Consider the following 20,491-nt stretch of genomic DNA (forward strand, 5'->3'; position numbering starts at 1 on the left):
AACAAGAAATAAGCGATGCTTTAGATTAGCTACACTTGGCTAGACCTCAGACGAATGAAAAACGTTCGTGCTAATAACACACCGCACCTGATATGAACTAAACTGAGGACTAGAGATAAGCTAATAAAAGTTACCTTCATTCTAAACTCAATGAGAATCTATGAAATATATTAAAGTTTATGCTCCCGTTTATTACAGTGCCGCAGCCGATGTGAGGAGGCAGAGGAAACAACTTTATTGATGCCATGAAACGGGTCAGGTGAGAGGGGGGGAGGGGCCAGGGAAGAGGAAGACGAACCGAGAGTAAAATAGAGACAAGCAATGCACTGCGTAGCTAAACCAGACTACACTTCAGACAAATTTTTTTTGATGTTCACAATGACAAAACACAACTGCTGACATGTACAAATGAGAAGACGAGAGAACTGCAATGCTCCCTTTTATTGTGATAGCAATTATATGGTCACTCTCGGCGGGTTTTTGCCATCCCCATCATTTTCGGTCCAAATCGATAACTTCGCCCCAAGCATTGCATGTTCTACGTGCGAGTAAAAGCCTGCAAGCACTGGGGACGAATGTGGCTCAAGCCGAGATGAAACGAGCTGGCTATCTCCGTCGCAAGGAGGGCACATGCGATAACACCACGCCGCATGCGAGGCCTCCGTAGATTGCTCCTCAAACAGAGAGGAAATGCCCCACCCGTCTTTCGTCGGGCAAAGGAGCATGAAGGGAGCCGGAGGAGGGGGGGGGGGGCTGCATCGTTCAAGCAGCAACTGCGCACTTGGATCGTAAGGGTGCGGTCACTAGCGCAGGCCCACATGCTATTTCAGCAGACATCAGCAAACGGCCCGCTTACTTCATGTTGAGACGAGAGACAGCATGAAAATCGCTTCGCTTCCTAGTGCAGCCGTATTCCCTTACACCAGTGTTTTGTAGAATTAGTGAGATCTGATCCAAAAGAGCTAGCTGCTAGCTTTAATTCGTATAACATTACAATATTGCATTAGAATGTTTAGCTGGGCAAGTTGGTGTGATTCTATCTTGAATTAATAAAACGCACGAAAAAACGAGGACGAACAGAAGAAACAACAGACCACGGCGCTGACTCGCAACTAAAACTTTATTTCACAAGGAACAGAATAAATAGCATTTGGGAAAGGATATCAAAAGACTATCACGTATGCACAAGGCGACAAAAGTAGCAACAACAACAAAATAACCTACGTGAGTGATTAGTCATGAACATGAGGCAAGTTATCTCTGAGATAAGACACTTCAGCCTGTGACAAGGCTACCGAAGGTTGGCTGACGCATATGTTACTTTCCAATGACATGTAAAAAGCTTCCATTATTTCTCGTGTGCGCTGGTCCTTGTGCCTGTGCAAAACTTCCGTCCTATCAAAACTGGGATTACAACCGTTTTGATAGGACGGAAGTTTTGCACAGGCACAAGGACAAACCGGGCTCCGGTCTGCCACCACTCAGGTCGGTCACGTTTTCGCGGAGCTCCGTCGTGGGACCAGCTACTCGTAGCAGCGTAAATATCTCTCCTTTTCCCCAGTCATTTTTGTTTATGCAGAGTTATTTAACGCGCGCCTGAGCGTTTGTTATTTTATTTTTTCTTGAACCGCGCCCAGTGCGCAGCCCTTCTTAGGGCTTCAAGGCCATCAAATGTAGATCCCCCACCATAGCCTATCTTCTATCCATCTTTCATGATGGCAGACGACCTTCCACCGGGATTTCCCCCGTGCTACTCACTGAGTGGTGATTTAAACCACTCGAAAACGTACGAGCTCCTCATGAAAGAAGCTGCCAACCTCGTACGCGAGCAAGCAACTCAGGAGCCATGGCGTCTCAGCCCTCCCCGCATCTCTCCAGTCCGCACCAACCGCACTCGCGCGCGGCAACTAAAAGATGCGGCGAGCTTCCTACGCAAGGACACCATGCCTGTGTCCCGCACACGCACCCGAAAGGCCTCCAGGACTCCGGCCGCCCCGAAGAAAGCACCACAGCCAGGCAAAGCCAGGAAGGGTGAGGCGAGCGCCATGACAGCACCCCCCACTACCCCTTCATCCCTGTCAGGAAAGTCAGCCCAGCAGACAACCGCGGCCATTTTCTCGCCGCCAGCCTCGTCGCAAACGCACCCAGAGAGTAAGCAACGCTCTCCCCAAAACCCGCTTCTGGAGCCAACAGGCAGCAGCAACCGGGAGGAATGCTGTACACAGCATGACAAGATCACGTTCGCACCCTCACAGCAGGAGAGCGAGACAAACAGCCGCGGGTCACCCCCGCCACAGACTTCCCCTTCTTGGAAGCACACCGCGCCCCCTTCCTGCTACCCCGCCGATCCTCCCGCGGACAGCAGCTCAGAGGAAACCCGCCTGGCCGGTTCGCCTCTTCCCTCCTTTCCCGCAGCCGCTGATGTCACGAGGCCCCCTCAGAAAAAGGCAGCCTCCTCTCTCGGCACAGCCAAGACAGCGGTGGCCACCCTCGTCCCCATCCCAGCCACCACTGACACCATGGAATCAACTGTAGCAGACGAACAGGTGATCCCTCCTGACGCGGCCGACGCGGCGGCCAAACAGGCGACGGAGAGCGCTAGGAAAGGGAAGCAGCCCCCCTCCCAGCACGCCGCTGGAGGAGGCAGCATTCCGAGTTGCGTCATGGGCACGCTGGCTCTAAGCGACGAGGATGATGCGTTCCCCTCGCTTCCCTCCACCGGCGCCCCTCCTGGCACACCCCTCTGCGCTCCGCTTGTACCCGCACCACCACGTGGCCCACCACAAGCGAAAGCGAAACCAAACGGTCCCCCACAGCCTCCGGCCACCAACACGGCTGAGCCACGCCCCTCGCCGAAGAGGGCCCGTCCCACGTCCAGCACCAAAGGCCCTGTGGAAACGGCTCTATTCCGCCCAAGGAGCAGAAGGATGAACTTTCGAACCTCCACACAGGAGGCCATCTCTTCACTCCTTGCCGCGGTGGACGGTGTCGTGCGCGTTCGCGTAAACTTTCGCCGGAACGTTGTGGCCGCTGATGTCCCCATCGGGAGCCCGCTCGAGCCCCTCCTCGCGATCACAGACATCTGTGGTATTAGTGTCCGCGCCAGGAGGGCCTCTAACAACAACACCTGTAGCGGCATGATTTTCGGCGTCGACACAGCTCTCGGGGAGGACGATATACGCAAAAACATTGCGTCCGATCTCCCTGTAACAGCGTGTTCGCGCTCAGGGAAGAACCTCATCGTTCGCTTTGAGGGCACCAAACCGCCCGCGGAGGTCTCCCTGTACAAACAGCGCCGAACCGTCAAAGCACGACGCCCGCGACCTGTTCAGTGCGATTCCTGCGGTCGGTACGGACACGTCCAGACCACCTGCACGTTCGACCGGCGCTGTCTTCGCTGTGGGGCAGACCACGAACAGTCGAAATGCACAGCACCGGTGGCCAAATGCCTCTTTTGTGGTGGCAAGCACATTGCCACGGAACCGCGCTGCCCTCGCTGGCAAAAGGAACGGCAGCTCGCAGAGGCTCGCGCTCAGGCCAGGAGAGATACCGCTAGCCAGGTGGCGCAGACACACGGCGCCGCGAAGAACTCCTCCGAACAGGCCCGTGTTTTCCAGCCAACTAGGCAGGGGCTGCTGTACTCCTCCATCGCTGGAGGCAGCTCAGACAACGAGCTACCAACATCCACTCCCGCCGACCCCTCTGCGAGCGCTCGGCGCGATTCGGCGATCGCCGTGCTCGCAGCAGCAGTCAGAACAGCGCTGGAGTTTCTCCCGCCGAACTCTCCTGCCCACTCGCTGTGCGTCGCGGCTCTCGCCACACAACAAGCCCTAAACCAACATGGCTAGGGACCCCAGCAATCGTTCCAGGCCGCGCATCCTGCAATGGAATTGTCGCTCGCTGCGCCGCCGACACGCCGAACTTGCGGAGCACAAAGCTCTGCATGAATTCGACATTCTCGCCCTGCAGGAGACGCACGCGCGCGCCGAGGACCTGACGCTTCACAACTTCATCGGCTACAGCGGACCGACGACGTGCGCGCTGAGCAACTGCTCTGATGCGCCCTGCACCGACCCCGGTCATCCCCCTGGCTCGCCCCGAACTGCCCTGTATGTGCGCGCCGCCCTCGCGCACACCTGCATTCCCTGTGAACGTTTCTGTGATGACGCAGTGGAGTGCCTCGCAGTGACAGTGCGTGTGGGTGGTGTGGACACTTCGGTTGCGTGTGTCTACGTCCGCCCGAACCTCCGTTGTGATTACGCGTTTGTCCCCCGCCTCGCCGCGGCGCTGACAGTTGACTGCATCGTGTGTGGGGACTTCAACGCTCATCACAACAGCTGGGGTTGCGGACTGACTGACCTTCGCGGCCGGTGCCTGTCGGACGCGATCGCCACCACAGGTCTCTCCATTCTGAACACTGGTGAGCCAACGTTTGTGCGCCGCAACACACGCCCCTCCACGATCGATCTGGCACTGGTGTCTCAGTCCTGCTCGTACATCTGGACACGAGCCCCAGACACTGCCGGATCGGACCATTACCCCATCGCCCTCTCGCCCAGCCACCCGAGTCGCGGGGCGAAGCGCGTGTACAGTGTCGTGAGGTGGCGTGTTTTTCGTGAACTTTGCGCGAAACCAACGCTCGCCAGTGACTTTTTCACTCACATAGCGGAGTGCGCGCGTTCAGCCACAACGCGCTGTGTTGTGCCTGCCGGCTCCCCGTGCCCTGACGTGAAGCTGCTGAATTTGCGCGCCGCTCGCCGACGTGCACAGCGCATTGCGACCCGCACGGACCGTGTCGAACATTGGACGGTGCACAATCGCATAGATGCGGTCTGCAGACGACAGGCACGGCGACTCAGGCGCAACAGCTGGTCCGGCGTCTGCTCGTCTCTCAGCGATCCACGTCGCCGTAATCGCGCCTCCCATCATGAGAGGACTTCTCAACCCAAGGGCCCCTCGCCACCCTGTGCTCGCGATTGCGGTGGCCCGCGGCATCACGGAGCTGGAACTTTCAGAGCTCTTAGCAGACGCTTTTACCCCAGCCCTCCCTGCGCCTCCAAGCGTGAGTGCCGGCACTCTCGGAGGCCACCGTCCGACCTTATCGCCCTCTGCGCCGACAGACGCGGCCGTCTCGCAGCAACTCGCTTGCCTGTGCGACGCCGAGTTCACTGAGCACGAACTCGCTCGTGTGCTCAACCGCAGACGTCACCGCAGCGCGCCGGGGCCGGACGGCATAACACACAGCATGCTGCGGAACCTCAACGACGACCAGCGCCAACTCTTGCTCGTCGCCTTCAACGAGGTCTTCAACAGCGGCTCCCTCCCGGATACCTGGCGTACAGCGTTGGTCGTGCCGGTTTTGAAGCGCGGGAAGCCACCGCGCAGCCTCGCCTCATACCGGCCGATATCCCTGACATCGGTGCCGGGGAAAACCATGGAGGCAATGGCGCTTCATCGCCTCCAATGGATAGCCACTGCGAGCGGCACCTTCCCTCCACAACAGTGCGGCTTTCGCGCCCTTCGCGCCACGGCTGACGCGATTGCCGCGGTTGTTGGCACCCTGGAACAAGCGCTACACGACCGGGAGACAGCCCTGCTACTTCTGCTCGACGTGCAGTCAGCTTTTGACTGTCTCCCCCACACGACGATCATCCAGGCGGTCTGTGCGCTTGGTGTGCAGGGCAAACTCCTGCGCTACATTGAAGCCTTCCTCGCGGACCGCTCACTGACTGTCCGTGTGGGGAAGGCGAACAGTACGCGCCGCCCTGTCACCACCGGAGTGCCACAAGGAAGCGTGCTGAGCCCGTTTCTTTTTAACTTGGTTCTAGCACCGCTCACCGAGTGCCTTCCCAAACAAGACGCTTTCACTGTGCACGCGGTCACCTACGCGGACGACATCGCCCTGTATGTGCGCGGCCCCACCCGATGCCTCGCCAGGGTGCGTAAGTGCCTCCAGAACGCCCTAGAGGCCGTCGCCGGGTTCCTGGACAGCATAGGACTGCGCATCTCGGCCGCCAAAACAGAGGCACTCCTCGTCCACCCGCGTGCCAGTGAACGGCGTACAACCCGCCCCATAACACTCCACGGTGTTCCGCTGCCCTGGAAAACCCACGTCCGCTATCTTGGTATCACCATAGACCATAGACTAAAGTGGAACTTGGAGGTGAGCCGTGTGAGACGTGAAGCACGCCGTGTCGAGGGTGCGGTCCGACGGATTCTCGCGCGAGGAGCCGGATGCCCGGCCTCCTTCGCGATGAACATCTACGAGGCCATGGCAATGTCCAAAGTGCATTACGCGCTTCCTCTGTGCAGCCTTCGCCCCATACAGTGGAGTGCCATCGACGCTGACCATCGCCGAGTTCTCCGCATGTGTCACGGACTCCCGCGCGGTTCGAGAGTGGCTGCCACGCTCGCGGAGACAGGCGCCTGGCCGGCGTCACTCACAGGCGAACTGCGCGCGCTCTACCACCTCGAGCGCCTCCAACGTGCACCGGATGGGGCCGCCATCCTGTCCCAGTTGCGGGCACTGCCCAACTCGCGTGTCGGAACACTATTCGACACGTTCGACTCTATCGTCGTGGACTCCGCACCCGAGATTCCCCCGTGGCCCCCCCCTCACCAAAGAGTGCCGCTCCCCATCGGCTTCGAGCTCTCAGGCGTGCGCTCGAAGCGCAACACACCGGCCTGTGCTATCGCGCAGGAAGCCGCAGCCAGAATGGACCAGGACCTTGATGGAAGGACACAGTTTTTCACTGATGCCTCCGTGCTTCGGGACCACTCTGCGGCCGCTGCCTGCGCGGCACCACAGCTGGCATTAAAGCGCCAATGCCGGCTCGCCTACCGCGCCTCCTCCACGACGGCTGAGCTGGTAGGAATACACCTTGCTGCCGACCTCATCCGCGAAACGCCGCAAGTCACACGCGCGACAATCTACACTGACTCGAGGTCAGCCCTCCGCCAGCTCGCCAAAGAGGAACGCGCCCCCCCACTCGCACAACGTGTGGCGTGGTCACTCCACAGTCTGCGCGAACACGGATGCGACGTGGCTCTCCAGTGGATACCGTCGCACGTTGGCATCGCAGGGAACGAGGCTGCCGATGACCTGGCAAAGACAGCACACGACCCAGCTGTTCCACTGACAACGTGCGCGGACTCCGTGGACTCAGCGCGCCGAAACCTTTGGCGAGAGCTCGTGCGAAACCACCCCGACAAGCGCACGGCCGCCGGCTCTCCACCACGCATTCTATCGGAAAACGTGCTGACCAGGAAAGAGCGGTCCCTCCTCCTCGCACTGCGGACAGGTTCCGTCTGGCCTGCTGAGCGCCGGCACCGCCTCCGCGGTGCGCCCTCGCCCCTCTGCAGTGACTGCGGAGAGAGGGAAACCGTGGCGCATCTCTTCCTTTCCTGCTCCGCCCTCTCCACCCACCGCGAAGCGCTCGCTCGTGCCTTCAAGCAGCTGGGACTTCCGTCTGCCACGGTAGATGACATTCTGCACCCGGTAGGATCAGCCCATCGCGTGCGCCCTGCCCTGCGCGCGGTCCTCAACTACATCGAAGCCGCGCAACTGGCCGACCGTCTTCTCTGAACCACGCCGACCAAGCCCCCAACAAACGGAACTTCCGTGTTTTTTTTTTTTTTCCGAGTCATGCGTTTATCGCGTGTGTCCCCCCCCTTTTTTTTTTCTTTTTCCCCCTCTCCCCCCAGTGATGTGTTTAACTCCCCCAGGCCTCCTCCTCCACTATAACTCTAACTTCTCCTATACTTTTCTCCCCTTTCCCCCAGGTGTCGCGGTTGTGGTGTCCTCGCCTGAGAGACAGTTACTGCGTCACTTACCCCCACTATTCACCTAATTTTCCCAAATAAAGAATCTCTTTCATTACAACCGCTTTTTCGACAATGAAGAGCCAAATGAGAACCAGTGCCGTTTTTAACATTTTGCGCATGCTCTTGGATCCTAATGCTTATGCATCGACTAGTTTGCCCTATGTAAATCTCACCGCAGGAACATGGAATTTTATATACAACGTTAGTTTGACAACCTACAATTTCTTTCTTATGTTTGACCACGCACCTTAGCCGTTTGTCACTTTTTTGGTCTTTTTCACAAGGAACAGAATAAATAGCATCTGACCCAGATGCTATTTATTCTGTTCCTTGTGAAATAAAGTTTTAGTTGCGAGTCAGCGCTGTGGTCTGTTGTTTCTTCTGTTCGTCCTCGTTCTTTCGCGCGTTTTATTCATTCAAAATGGAACATTACAATGTCTTGCTATCGCATTCATTGCTTTGCCCTTGCAGCAAAACTGATTTTTGCGTTCCATCACCAATGTCACGGAGATCGCGCCAGGTGATGATAATGATGATAGGAGCTCACTTGGGCACGCTACGTTGTGGATAACAGTGGCACATGGAGGCACCAAAGACTGCTCAAGAGCAGTTTCAGCATAATAATGTGTTTTGGAGCAGGATGGCACCACAGAAGCGGATTGGCACAGAACGGCACAAATGGTGCAGCACTTCCACCCCTGGCAGCGAAATTCATTTGCAAACATTGTGCATGACAAATAAATGGCAGAGGGGTCCTGATCAACGGGAACCAGCATGAATATTAGGTTTTTACAGTAGAGCTGTTCTAGGTCGAACCTTTGCTGTCTGGCATCACGCAAGAGCAGCGCCTGGTCATGTGACCAGAAGAGGACGGTATTCAGCAGCTACGCCACACAGGTCGTATGACCAGCTCGCCGGAGGAGGGGCGGATCAATCGGAGAGTTTGCCGAGGGAGGGCAATGAATTCCGCAGGACTAGAGCGCCAGCGGGGACTCACACGACAGCGCAGGCGCCGAAGTCAAGCAGCAAAACCCCGAGCTTCAATAGCAGGAAGCACAAGCCAAGCGGCAATGGAGGAAAGCCACCAAGCTCGAGGTTGAGAGAAGCGCAAAGGAAACAATGTCCACAACAGCAAAACCCACAAGAACCACAGTTAAACCGAAACACAACCACGAATCATAGCAAAACACACATACACCACCAAAACACCAATAATCGCATCAAAATACAGAAAAGCACTGAAGGATCGACCACATATCTGTTGTTTCCTCAGATTTCACTTCGTGAAACTGGGTTGAATTTTTGGTCCCGTTACCTGTGGTTGCGGCATTGCTGTTGCCACTGCCGATGTTGTTCATGTGGTTCCCCTGCTGGACGTAAGAGGGTGTCGGCCGCAGTGGTGAAGATAGCAGGCCGCTAGCTGTACTGGGTGCCAGCATTGTGGGCTGTGCCACTGCCTGGTGTGAGGGCGAATATCCCGGAAGCCGGGAAGGGGCAGTGGTGGCATTCCCAAAGCCCCCGAACGGGCCAGCCGCGGCACTCCCAGCACCCATGTTCGCACTGCCCTGAGGAAGGCTCTGAGGAAGGCCCGGTGAGAAGAGAGAGCCCAGATCAGCCATGCTGCTGGTCGCGGTTGGCGGGCCTGGATCACCTATGCCTGAAAGCCCAGATATATGCAACTTGAATAATTTCAGTGATCATTAGCTCTCTGTGAAGTGCCAATGGAGTCATCGCAGTAAGTCGCATGCAGTCTCTATTTGTGTCTCTTTAAATAACTAAATCAATTAAATTCTGGGGTTCTACATACCTAAAATACAATACAATTACAAGGCACCCATCGGCATAGACTGGAGGGGATAAGGGAGCCTTTAACCGCCCTCTCCCCCTCTGAAATTTTTCATGTGCATATATACATGCACACATAGTACATATGCACCTAAAAACATGCATAAAAGATGTCACTCCCCTCTCCTCTGAAAATGTATCTGGCTACGCCCCTGGAGGCACCCCATAGTGGGGGGACTCCAAATTAATTCTGACCACCAGGGAATCCTTAACATACAACTAAACAGTATGCAGTCATTTTTGCATTTCACTCCTTTTGAAATGTGGCTGCCATAGCCGGGAATAGAACCAACGACCTCCTGCTTCATGGTACCACTAATGTACCACAGCGGGTCTAGCAACATTGCTTATTGATACAGAAAGTGAGGTTATTTCTTCTTAAATAAATTACAGCTTTGGAGAGACATGAAAAAGTGGCAAACTCATTACCTACACAATGAAGTCTATACATGCAGTGAATATATGAATCCACTTCCAAGAATAAATTTCTACTGTGACATCGTAGCAATGTAATCTGCTCAATTTTATGGCAATTTTATCATCCACTGTTTAGAGTTGACTTATCTCGCTGACAACACAGCCAGAGCGTTGCTTTGACCACTGATGAAGAGCGAATAGCATTGAAAAAGGCATCGCTGTAGAATCACGGCTCCGTCTGTTGACATTCAAATGAGTTGCAAAAACTCACCGAGGGCAAGCAGCTGGTCATCTAGTAGGCTGAGGTCGGCGGGGACCTTCTTTGGTTCTTCACGAATGTCAGGTCCCGGGGAACCCAAGTCCAGCAAGGAGCCCGCGGCAGCTGCGGCTACTGGCACGGCCGACACGGCTGCATTTTGACCCACCATCCAAAGCATACAGTAAGCATTACAACTTTAGAAACCATGATATGCAAGAAAAAGCTAAATATTTACGCTGCTTCGGCAAGCATCCTTGCGTTTAGATTTTCAGCCTGCTCTAAAATGCGCTAACACGTGCTGTACAGTTCCACTGAATACAGTCACAAATTTCTGAGAAATTCAAAGTTTTCTCCGACCTGGTGGTCTCTAAACTTCTGAAGCCAACTGCACATATTACATAAGAATGCCGAATAGAGAGTGAAAGATCAGCCCACCCACTGAGTATTCAATATAAAAAACTTGGCCCACCCACGAAAATTTCATAGCGGTATAACGAAACAGCAGGGACATTGAAAGAGGCATTCTCTGGTGCCTTTTTGAGAGGAAATGCTTCGAACGTGCATCACATGTTAAAACAAAAGCAGCCCACCATCACAACATTGGCTTTACAAGGCCTCAACATACGAGGTCAGAAGCGGTGTGGGTCTGAAGAAAGCTCGCAGTACAGGAACTTCTATGAAATTCAAACACAGTCAAATTCTGCTACGATGAAATTTCCCCTATAACGAAAAATTTTCGATTCTCCAAGAGCTGTTCACAGAAAATAAGAAAGAAAGGTCTTTCCGGAACAAATAATTTTCCTGGGTATTCCCACATCAACGAAGTTTTCGCAATTGCAACTGGATGTAAAAGAAGCGCGTGCCCGGGACTGCCCTAGATATCAGATGGCAACTCAAACAATTTTACAAATGCTCTCAAATTCCTTTACAGTGCATGACCTGCGTCTTCACCTGTAACGCGCTTACCACTACCACACGTAAAACTCAATTAATTTTCTGTCACTGAGTTGGTTGGCAATAGATCACCCATCCATCAGGACACAGTTGACAGGTTTCATATGCTATAAGGGCTACCATAGAGTTGCTCTTCATCCTGAAAAGCTTCCTTAATGTTGACACTGCGTGCTAATTGCACACAGTGTCACAAACATAAAGGAAGTTTGAATTAAAGTGCTTCTTGCTGTTACTCATAGTGATCTGCGATGATGGACAGTGACCACGCAGTCCTGGAAGCACGTGAGTGGCCACCAATGTGCACAGAGTCAAAGCAAAACTACATTACACTGCATTTTATGCGAATATCACTTTTTGGTTCTAAGCAATATTAATATAATATCTGGGCTTTTATATGCCAAAACGATGATATGATTATGAAGCATGCCGTAATGAGGCATTCCGGAATAATTTCGATCGACTTGAGGTTCTTTAAAGGGGTACTGACACAAAATTTCGCGGCCGAGATAACCTGCTGGATCGATTCCCGTGTACGTGCGTGTACCATGTGCAAAATATCGACAGCGAATAAAGCTTGGAAGGTATTTTATATGAATTTTGAAGTTAGCGAGCGCTATCCAGCATTATAGGCTGCACCTGGTGCATTGACACCCTCGGAGGTGACCCGAGGTGTGACCCCCCTACTTCCCCTACGTAAACGTTTCAGCCGGTACAAGTTATGATGACGTTGTAGCCGCCATTTCTGTTTTGACGCGCTTCCCGACGAATCGCTCCTCGCGAGCGTGTCAAACCAGAAGTTATTCGCCACGTCGAAAATTCCTTCCATCCCTGCCGCAAGAAAATCGTCGCCATCAGACGACAATGAGCCCTACGACGACAGACCGTGCGGAAATGCGTCACTGTTCTGAGTGCTCACGTGACCGAGCGTTTCACTCGCTAGGTGGTGATAGTTGCACCCGGCGGCTTGTCGTTTTCGGAGCTCTGTCAAACCGAAACTGAGGCTGTGTCGGTAATGAGGAGCTTGTAATTAATTATCTGTTGCGCGCTGCAGCGAACAATGTGCCGTGTTATGACTCACAGGCCCCCAGCAACACATTGCAGCAAAAAAACGCGGGGCGAAAATTTTTGTGTCGGGACTCCTTTAACATGGACTCCTTTAACCGACATCGCATGGTACATGGGCCTCAAGCATTTCGCCTCCATCGAAATGCATTCACCGCGGCCGGGATCGAACCTGCGACCGTCGGGTCAGCAGCTGAGCACCGTAACTGCTACACCACCACCGTGGGCGTGGTTGGTTCGAAGCAAAGTCGCAGTGAATGGTTATTAGTATCGCATAATTTCGAAGTGAATATGTACTAAGGTGTCAGTTAACCGATTCAGAATCCCTCCTTTGGTGTCCGAACACTGATTTAAACGTAGAGAAACTCACCGTGGGTGTCATTGAAGGCAGTAGTGGAGCTCCCACCATTGACAGCCGGCTCTAGCCCCATGGTCTTCTTGTAGATGTTGATCACATTGGTCAGCTCATCGTTGGCCGTCAGGATCTCGTCTGAGCAAGAGGAGCAGAGATTACATTGGTGAGCAACTGCTACTGATGCCACCACAGGCACAAAACAGGCCAGAATCAAAACACCTTCGGGCCTTTAGGGTACTTGAATGGGGGTAATTTAGGGTACTTTAAGGGTACTTAGGGCAAAATGCCTCCGGGCCTTTAAGGTACTTGAATAAATAAATGAAATAAACCTACAACAGTCTAACCTTACTCTTTCTTTTTTTTAGTTACCCTTCTCCGCGCGCAGGCTTACTGTCATCCTCTACCATACGTGGTGCGTATGAGTGAGCAAAGCATAAATAAAAACGATGCTAAGTAGAGGAGGTGGTGCTTCGACGAAGATGAGTCCTCTTGTTGAAACCTTGGCTCCAGCGACATTCCCTGTTCAGTGATTTCTTATCACTTCAAGACTTTGTGTGCCTCTGAATTTCTGCCTTGTCTGAAAAGCTACATTTGACTGCAAGTGAGTTCTGTTAAGGAGTACTGACACGAATTTTATATATTTTCGGATTGTTGCTCTAAATAAAAGCACTGGTGTCGAGAACTCTAAAAAGTGTACTGGGGTGTCTGGGAATGCATTAAATGTATTTTTAATACCACTACCTTTAAAAAACACTTTCGGTTTCGATATCGAGGGGGCAGCTTCTCAGTGACCTGTCATTGCAGTGTGACATCACAGGGAGACAGCAACTCGCGACGTACTAATGGCAGGTTCATCATCTGCTCGTGGTGCACATAAACAACTATGAGTGAATTGTCGTCCAGCAACCCCGACAGTGATTTCTGCACTTTAGGCTGCATGCAGGATGCAGAATTCACAAACTCAGTGGGACTGTGTTGATTCGTTGGGATAATGTCCATTGCAGTGGGGCTGGCTTGCAGATGCTCAGTGGCGAAAACTTTAAAACAAAAGTAAAATATTTTATACGTCTTGTCTGACTCCGGTGCGTGGAGAGTGTTAACACTGCGCATTAAGGAAACGAAAATGTCCCTTTTGCGAAGAATCATAATCATGTCAGTCCTGCTTTAATTCTTTGAGGAATGGTGTCCACTGAACTTGCTTACACAAGTTTTTCTACTGGTGGTCGACAAAAAGCAAGACGTGTAGAGCTTTAAATGTACCGAAAGCGCTGCATATTCAATGTGTCTTAATTTAACTTTGGAGCGCTACATGTTGTCGCAGACGATTACTTTGCTTAAGGTACAAGTATGTTCAACAAGTCACTTGATGTGCCATGCCCCCAGCGGGTGCGCGAAAAGTAATTTTTTTTTTCATTTGCTTGAAATGAATGCCACCAATAATAAAGTGTGTACGTAAAGTACTCACGGATTGAAACGCAAAAATTTAGAGTTAAATAACGCAGACAGTTTCATTTCCAGTGTCTACAGGTCGTGTCATATCGACTTACTTCCGATTCAAGCACTTACACCAGAACCAACCTTACCTTTACCAAGGGTGAAACAGCCGAAATAGGATTTGGAGCAATTTTTGGAGCACAAAGACCCAAATTCGGAGCAGCATAACAAAGAAGGCTTACTTTTAGAAAAAAAAGATATATATATATGTACAAGCCATTCAACATCAGCCAACTCATGCACAGTGCACGTGAGCACTGATATTTCAATCAAAGCAGTGTGTTCAACCACCCCACAGTGCAAACAATGATGAAGTTCACATTACCATTTGCAGCGCCTGTCAAATCATTTGGCAGGTGTTGCAAATGCTAATGTGGACATGTAGGGAGATTTGCAAAATAGGAGCGAGGGGGGGGGGGAGGATGAAGGATACTGGCGCACGTTTTTCTTTATTGTTTCTCAGGACTGCAGAAACCTGATACGCAGCTCTGAATGCTTGCCGGTAATTTTTTAGATGTCAGCAATCATACTTTCTTATTTAAAAATTGTAGCGCTATATTAGACGAGGATATAGCGCTACAATTTTTAAATAAGAATGTATCACCAACTAGCCCCGCAACGTGTTTTATTCAGCAATCATACTTGTACTCGTAATTACACGGCAAGTGCATGAACGAGTAATTGAGGAACAAAATGTGCTGTGTCCCGTGACAGCTAGTACAACAGCCCCTTCTAAATATTAATGCGCTTTTCTGCAAGGCAACGATCATAATCGGCGGTGGTGATCATAAACGATCATAGCGGCGAAAGCAGCTTAAAAAGTGTTCTGCATGCAATAGAACAAGTCCAGGAAATCTTAGAACCGCTGTTCTTTTTTTCTTTTCTTTTGCGGTGTGGTTAGGGTTAGGGTCTGCGCATCTGAATTGTGTTGGATTATGATGCCTAAACTGCAGGTGGCCAAGGCGGCCTCCATTTCTTGCTAAAATTAGCGCAACTGAGAACATTTCGAGGCTGGCCGGGCATTTTGGGGCAGCTAGGCGCAAAAATAAGAAATTGTATCAAATTGGCACAATTGGCACAGCTGTTGCACCCCTGTTTTACCTGGCATATTTACGATCACATGATGCGATTACAGTCGAACACTGATATATCGAACCCACATATATCGAATGTTCGGCTATATCAAACTCGTAAATTATCCCCTTGAAAATCCTTTGTAAAAGTATAGAAATTCGCACGTCTATATCGAACAGTATTTTTACCCACCATCGGATATATCGAACGCCGCGCGAGAGGGAAGGCGCGCTTTGGCACTCGCTGAGCCCTGCGACCTTCGCGGCACCGCGCCTCAGCCGGCACCCGAAACGCTCGAAAAACGTGAGGGCGAGAGGGCTCGGACTGTACTCCTGCTGGGCGTGTTCTCCAACTTGTGGAACGGCTTTTTTTTCTCTTTCTTTCTTCTACGTTATCCACGTTACCGTCGGCTCGGAGAGCAGGAAGGAAGGAGCCCGCGGCCTCTTCCTTTCGCCTTTTCTTTCTCTTTTTTTTTGTTGCTGTTTTGTGAGTTTTGATCAGCCAACCACAGCCCGCCCCTTTCATATTTGCTCAGCCAACCACAGCTCGCGCCTTTCGTACATCGCTGCTGCCCTTGCAGGTAGCCCAAGCGACCGGGTAGCCATCGCCGCCATCGCAACTGATCGCGAGCGCTTTGTTGGCGGAGTTCACTTCCGTGAGTTGTCGCATACCACCGCATTCCTCTTTTGCATGTGTGCTCCCCTGCGAGCTCAAAAACATCGAGCTGAAGTTTCTGCTGGCCAACACGACGGCGAAGCCGCAACTGCTCGACCAGGGCATCATCAAGTCCTTCAAGGTGGGCTGAAGGTTGACCTGCTTGGTGCCATTCAAATGGTGACGGGCGCCTGGCGAGACGTGAAGACGGACACAGTGGCCAACTGCTTCCAGAACGCAGGCTTCGTGACGGCGGAACTTGCGGAAACCAGTGAAGATGGCGACGACAAGCGCATAGACACATTTCGCAAGTTGTCGTCCCTCTTCCCGGCTGCCATTCCACACGAAATGTCTGCAGGCCAACAGCTCAAGTGGCGATGAAGATTGTCTGGACGAGGCGGCGGCTACACGCGCATACTCTGCCACTGAAGCGGCGGCAGCATTCGGCTCGATTCGCCGTTTTTGCGGCGACATGGAGTGAACCGGGCTGTCGCACCTGGACAGCCTCGATAAGATCGAGGCCAGCATCTTCAACTTCATTTCGAAGACGAAGAAGCAAGCCAAGATAAGAGATTTTTTTTCACGCAAATAAAGCATTCTGTTGCATCGTGTGCGTGGAATTAGTTGTCATTCTTGAATGCGCCGATTGTAGGTGATCGTCCACCACTCGTAAGGTCTCGGCGCCTGTATTTTTTTATATCAAATTTTTCATATATCGAACTATTTCGCAATCCCCTTCGAGTTCGATATATCCGTGTTCGACTGTATCTTGAGCAATTTCTCACAGCAGTCATCATACTAAAAAAAAAATGATGTGCCACTTCAATCCATGAGCACTGTACTTCGTGCCGGTTGTTTGATTCTTTTGTACAAAGATTACATCACGACCGACTTCAGTATATAAATAGATGTTTAAGCTACACACCAATTATGATGAATCCCTTAAAAATGCTTATGCTCTACCACCTTGCCATTCCTGCAATATCATAATGAGCACTTTGGATAAACAATCTCTCAGAATTCATGCCTGAAAGGGCCAAGGTTTTAATCATTTGGAAGCATAAAAAACAATTTGGCAGGTTCCAAAAGCAGACCCGGTGGATAACATCTCGTCGACACGCATTCGCAGACAGAACTCGGAATGACAGTAGAGTGGAAATCAATGTGCGTGCCACTCACTGAGCCCCTCGTCTTTCTCCTCCATTTCTCCGGCCAGCCGGAACAGCTTGGGTCGCAGGCGTTCACAGCTTTCAAATAGTTCCTGCACGAGAAATCATGCACTCATGCCTCACACGACAGGACCACAGCAGTTGCGTCTAGTGGAACTCAAAAAGGCTGCTGGAAACCCTGCACGTTCGGGGCGATGCCTTGCGGTAGTTGCGGGCTCTGACGTGGTGTGCCTATAGACATGCAGGCCCTATAGACATGTAGACCAGCTTTGCACGTGTGACAATGTTCAAAAGTGTGCTTGTTTAACTGAAGATGCATGTTCCCTCAGGGCGCTTTCGGCACCACGATTCCAAAAGATGACGCGCTGCGAATGATAACACGTGCCTCGATAACACGTTGCGACTAAAGGTCCGTTCGATTCACCTGCTCCAATCGGAACCGGTTCATGGCGGTGCACGAGAAGTTCAGAAATTGTTCAGCAGGAGTTCAGTGGTGCGGGCACGGTGCTTCACTAGAAACGTATGACGAGGTGCCGACATGGTGCAGACCTTATTTTTGTTCGCTTAATTTACGTCGTTCACGTAACGTTGACAGGTGGCAAACCGCACGTGGACAGTCTATGAAGCGCAAACACTTTGGCAAAACACGTTTCACGTTAATAAGGTGGGTACAGCGCCTACGTCCGAATGATGCGTCTGCTCAGCTGCTAGTGCGCACGCGCAAGACTGCACCAAGCCGGCACCGTCAGCATAGAGGGTGCAGGAAAATCGTGAACCAGTGCTGCACCACTCCTGCACCTTTTGAAACGAATGGCGTGGTTCAGAGGCCGCCATTGCTGCACTGCTGAAACGAATGGAAAGGTGCAGCACCTCGTGAACTGGTGCCGGCGTGTTATCAGTGGCAACACATTTTTGCAATCGAGGTGCTGAAAGCGCCCTGAGGAGGCGTGCATCTTCGGTTAAGGGGAGATGCTACTCGAAGACACTTTTTCTTTAATATTCACCCTAGAGCAATGAAACTTGAGTTGCTTATAGAACTTTTTATGCTGATTTCAAATATATAATTAGTTTTCTTGCAAGTTGCATACTTTTAGTTCTGCAACATGACAAAGTGAAAAACTTAAGCCTTTTGCCCCCCATCTTTTCAGACCTAAACTTCAATAATTTTTTACATTTGACAGTTCATAATGTTTCAAATAAAGTGTGGAATGCAAATAACTAATTAGGAAGTCCATACAAAATATGTACTAGACATGAAAAATTTTAACGTGGGAAGTTCATATTTCTCCTACCCTAGTAAAAGTTTACATAACTTTTTTTTTATTATATAATAAGAATATTGAAACTTAAACAAGATAATTGCATTTAACGTACTTTGGAAAAAATTTGGGAAAAATTTCATGCAGATCTGAGCCCCAGAAGTACCCGAAAAAGGAGGGGCACATTGACAAAAATTGCAAAATTTGCGTTTTGAGAAAAACGAGTTTTAAAGTCAAAATTGCATGTTTATTTATCAAAGATGCCATTGAATGCGACTAAATTTGTACACAAGAAAGAGCAATCCTCTTTGTAGTGGCCACTGCCATTAAAATGCGCCAGCACCATAGGTTTGGCCCTCACAGCTCTTTCGAGCTGACTCCTCGACAAGAGACTTTTTCTTCAGCGCACGCCGACGAGCCCTTGCTTCTTCAGTTAGTTTTTGAGACATTTTTTTCTGGCGTGTGCTGTCCCGTGATTTGCCAAGAGCAACCAGATCATGAGGCGGGAGCACGCCAAGTTCTTCCAGAACACGTTCAAAACTGGAGTGCCCTCGATTAAACCAACATGTTCAGTACTGTCATATCAGCAATCAACGAAGACTCGTCGTCCTGTGATTTTTCTTCGTCTTCGAAGAGTCCGATCTTTTTCTGGGAGGCACTCACATATTCGAATGCCGCGGCAAACTCGTCGGACGCATCGGCGTCACTGCCACTACGCCTTGCGGCAGCAGACGCCCTTTTCGTGGTCTGAGTGTTCGGCTTTGATTTGCGCCGGCATCCTCGAAATTTGTGCGTTGCGTGAAACTTCACAGGCCGGTGACCACGCTTCCTACGGCTTTCTTCATCCATAACGGATAAGCACTCGAGAAAAGCGTTGTTCAGCTGCGCTGCTCAACGAGACATGGATCCTGCAAGTAGGCTTCACAGCACACACAGGCGCGCAGCGGGCAATGGCGGCTCCCGATCCGTACCACGTGATTTAAAGCCAGTCGCGGCGCTCGAAAAAGGCGGCAAAAGCGTGCGTCTCTTTATTATTTCTTGCGCTGCAGCAGCGCGGGAAACCGTCATTATTTGAACAGTGAGGCTCGGCTCTTCGCCTCATGCGGTCGACAATGGCGAGCGGCGGCGCATTATCGGCGGCAAGGTGCTCGAAAATGACACACTTTCGGCCTTTTGACAGCCACCTTGTGCTCTTTAGACGCAATTTTAAAGCGTTTCCAGTTGAGTCTCGGCATTGATTTTTTTTTTCAGAACAGTAGAGGTACTAATCTTAACAAAACAGGTGAAAACAAAAAATCGATAATTTTTTAGAAAACTCTCGTTTTTCGACCCGCATCTCCCCTTAAACAAGCACACTCTTGAACGTTGTCACTCGTGCAAAGCTGGTCTACATGTCTATAAGGCTGCGCATGCTCCTAGGCACACCACGTGAGAGCCCGCAACTGCCGCAAGGTGTCGCCCCGCAGAGCAAGGCCGGCTGTTCGCGCACTATACACAGACATGGATGCAGCTGTACATGGTGGATGAGATAGCCCCATAGGGGCCCCAAGCTCTTGTGTTCTTCTATTCTCCTTTGTACTCCAGCTGGGGAACCGAAGAACTTGGGGAGAACACAAAAGGACGCAATGGCTTGGGGGTCCCAGCTCCCTCAACTCTTTTTGTTGCTTCCTTTGCTGATAAAGCTGGCACTTTCCTCACCCACAGGCTGGGGGTGAGGGAGATACCCGCTTTATATGCTGACCTTTCTTTTCTGCTTATCTCCTTCCCTCCCTCCGTGTCGCGATTTGCTTCGTGTCTTTGTGTCAGGAAGCGCATTTTTAAAAATTTTTTGCTTTCTCTTGGTCATCTGAATGCACCACCAAGACTGAAATGTTCGTTGAGCAGAATCGCCAGTGTTTTCGGTTGCTGTGAAAGTTCATCTTAACAGAAGACGCCTTATAGTATGAGAGCTGAGCTAGTTGGTAAGCATTCATTCTAAAAATACGGGGCGTGCAAACACGGTGTCCGTGTTTGCACGCCCCGTCCTGTTAGAAGAAGAGACCTGTTAGGCGGTTCATCTTGAGCGGATTTTTTTTTGCATTGAACCTATGGGAAACCAAACAAACGTTCCCATGTGGTTCGGCAT

At 51.3% G+C, this 20,491-nt stretch overlaps 1 protein-coding gene across 2 annotated transcripts in view; it reads right to left on the bottom strand.

Moving 5' to 3' along the window:
• Positions 1-20,491, bottom strand: part of LOC119399728 (ADP-ribosylation factor-binding protein GGA2) — a 51,757-nt gene that overhangs the window by 18,087 nt on the left and 13,179 nt on the right. For both annotated transcript variants that reach the window (XM_037666565.2, XM_037666562.2), the window contains exons 8-11: positions 17,118-17,199; positions 12,732-12,851; positions 10,358-10,495; positions 9,140-9,481 (exon numbers count right to left, since the gene is read on the bottom strand). In XM_037666565.2, coding sequence (XP_037522493.1) covers positions 9,140-9,481; positions 10,358-10,495; positions 12,732-12,851; positions 17,118-17,199 — 682 coding nt within the window. The remainder of the gene's footprint in view (positions 1-9,139; positions 9,482-10,357; positions 10,496-12,731; positions 12,852-17,117; positions 17,200-20,491) is intronic.

This window comes from Rhipicephalus sanguineus, chromosome 7 (genome assembly GCF_013339695.2).
Source record: "Rhipicephalus sanguineus isolate Rsan-2018 chromosome 7, BIME_Rsan_1.4, whole genome shotgun sequence".
Taxonomy (NCBI): domain Eukaryota; kingdom Metazoa; phylum Arthropoda; class Arachnida; order Ixodida; family Ixodidae; genus Rhipicephalus; species Rhipicephalus sanguineus.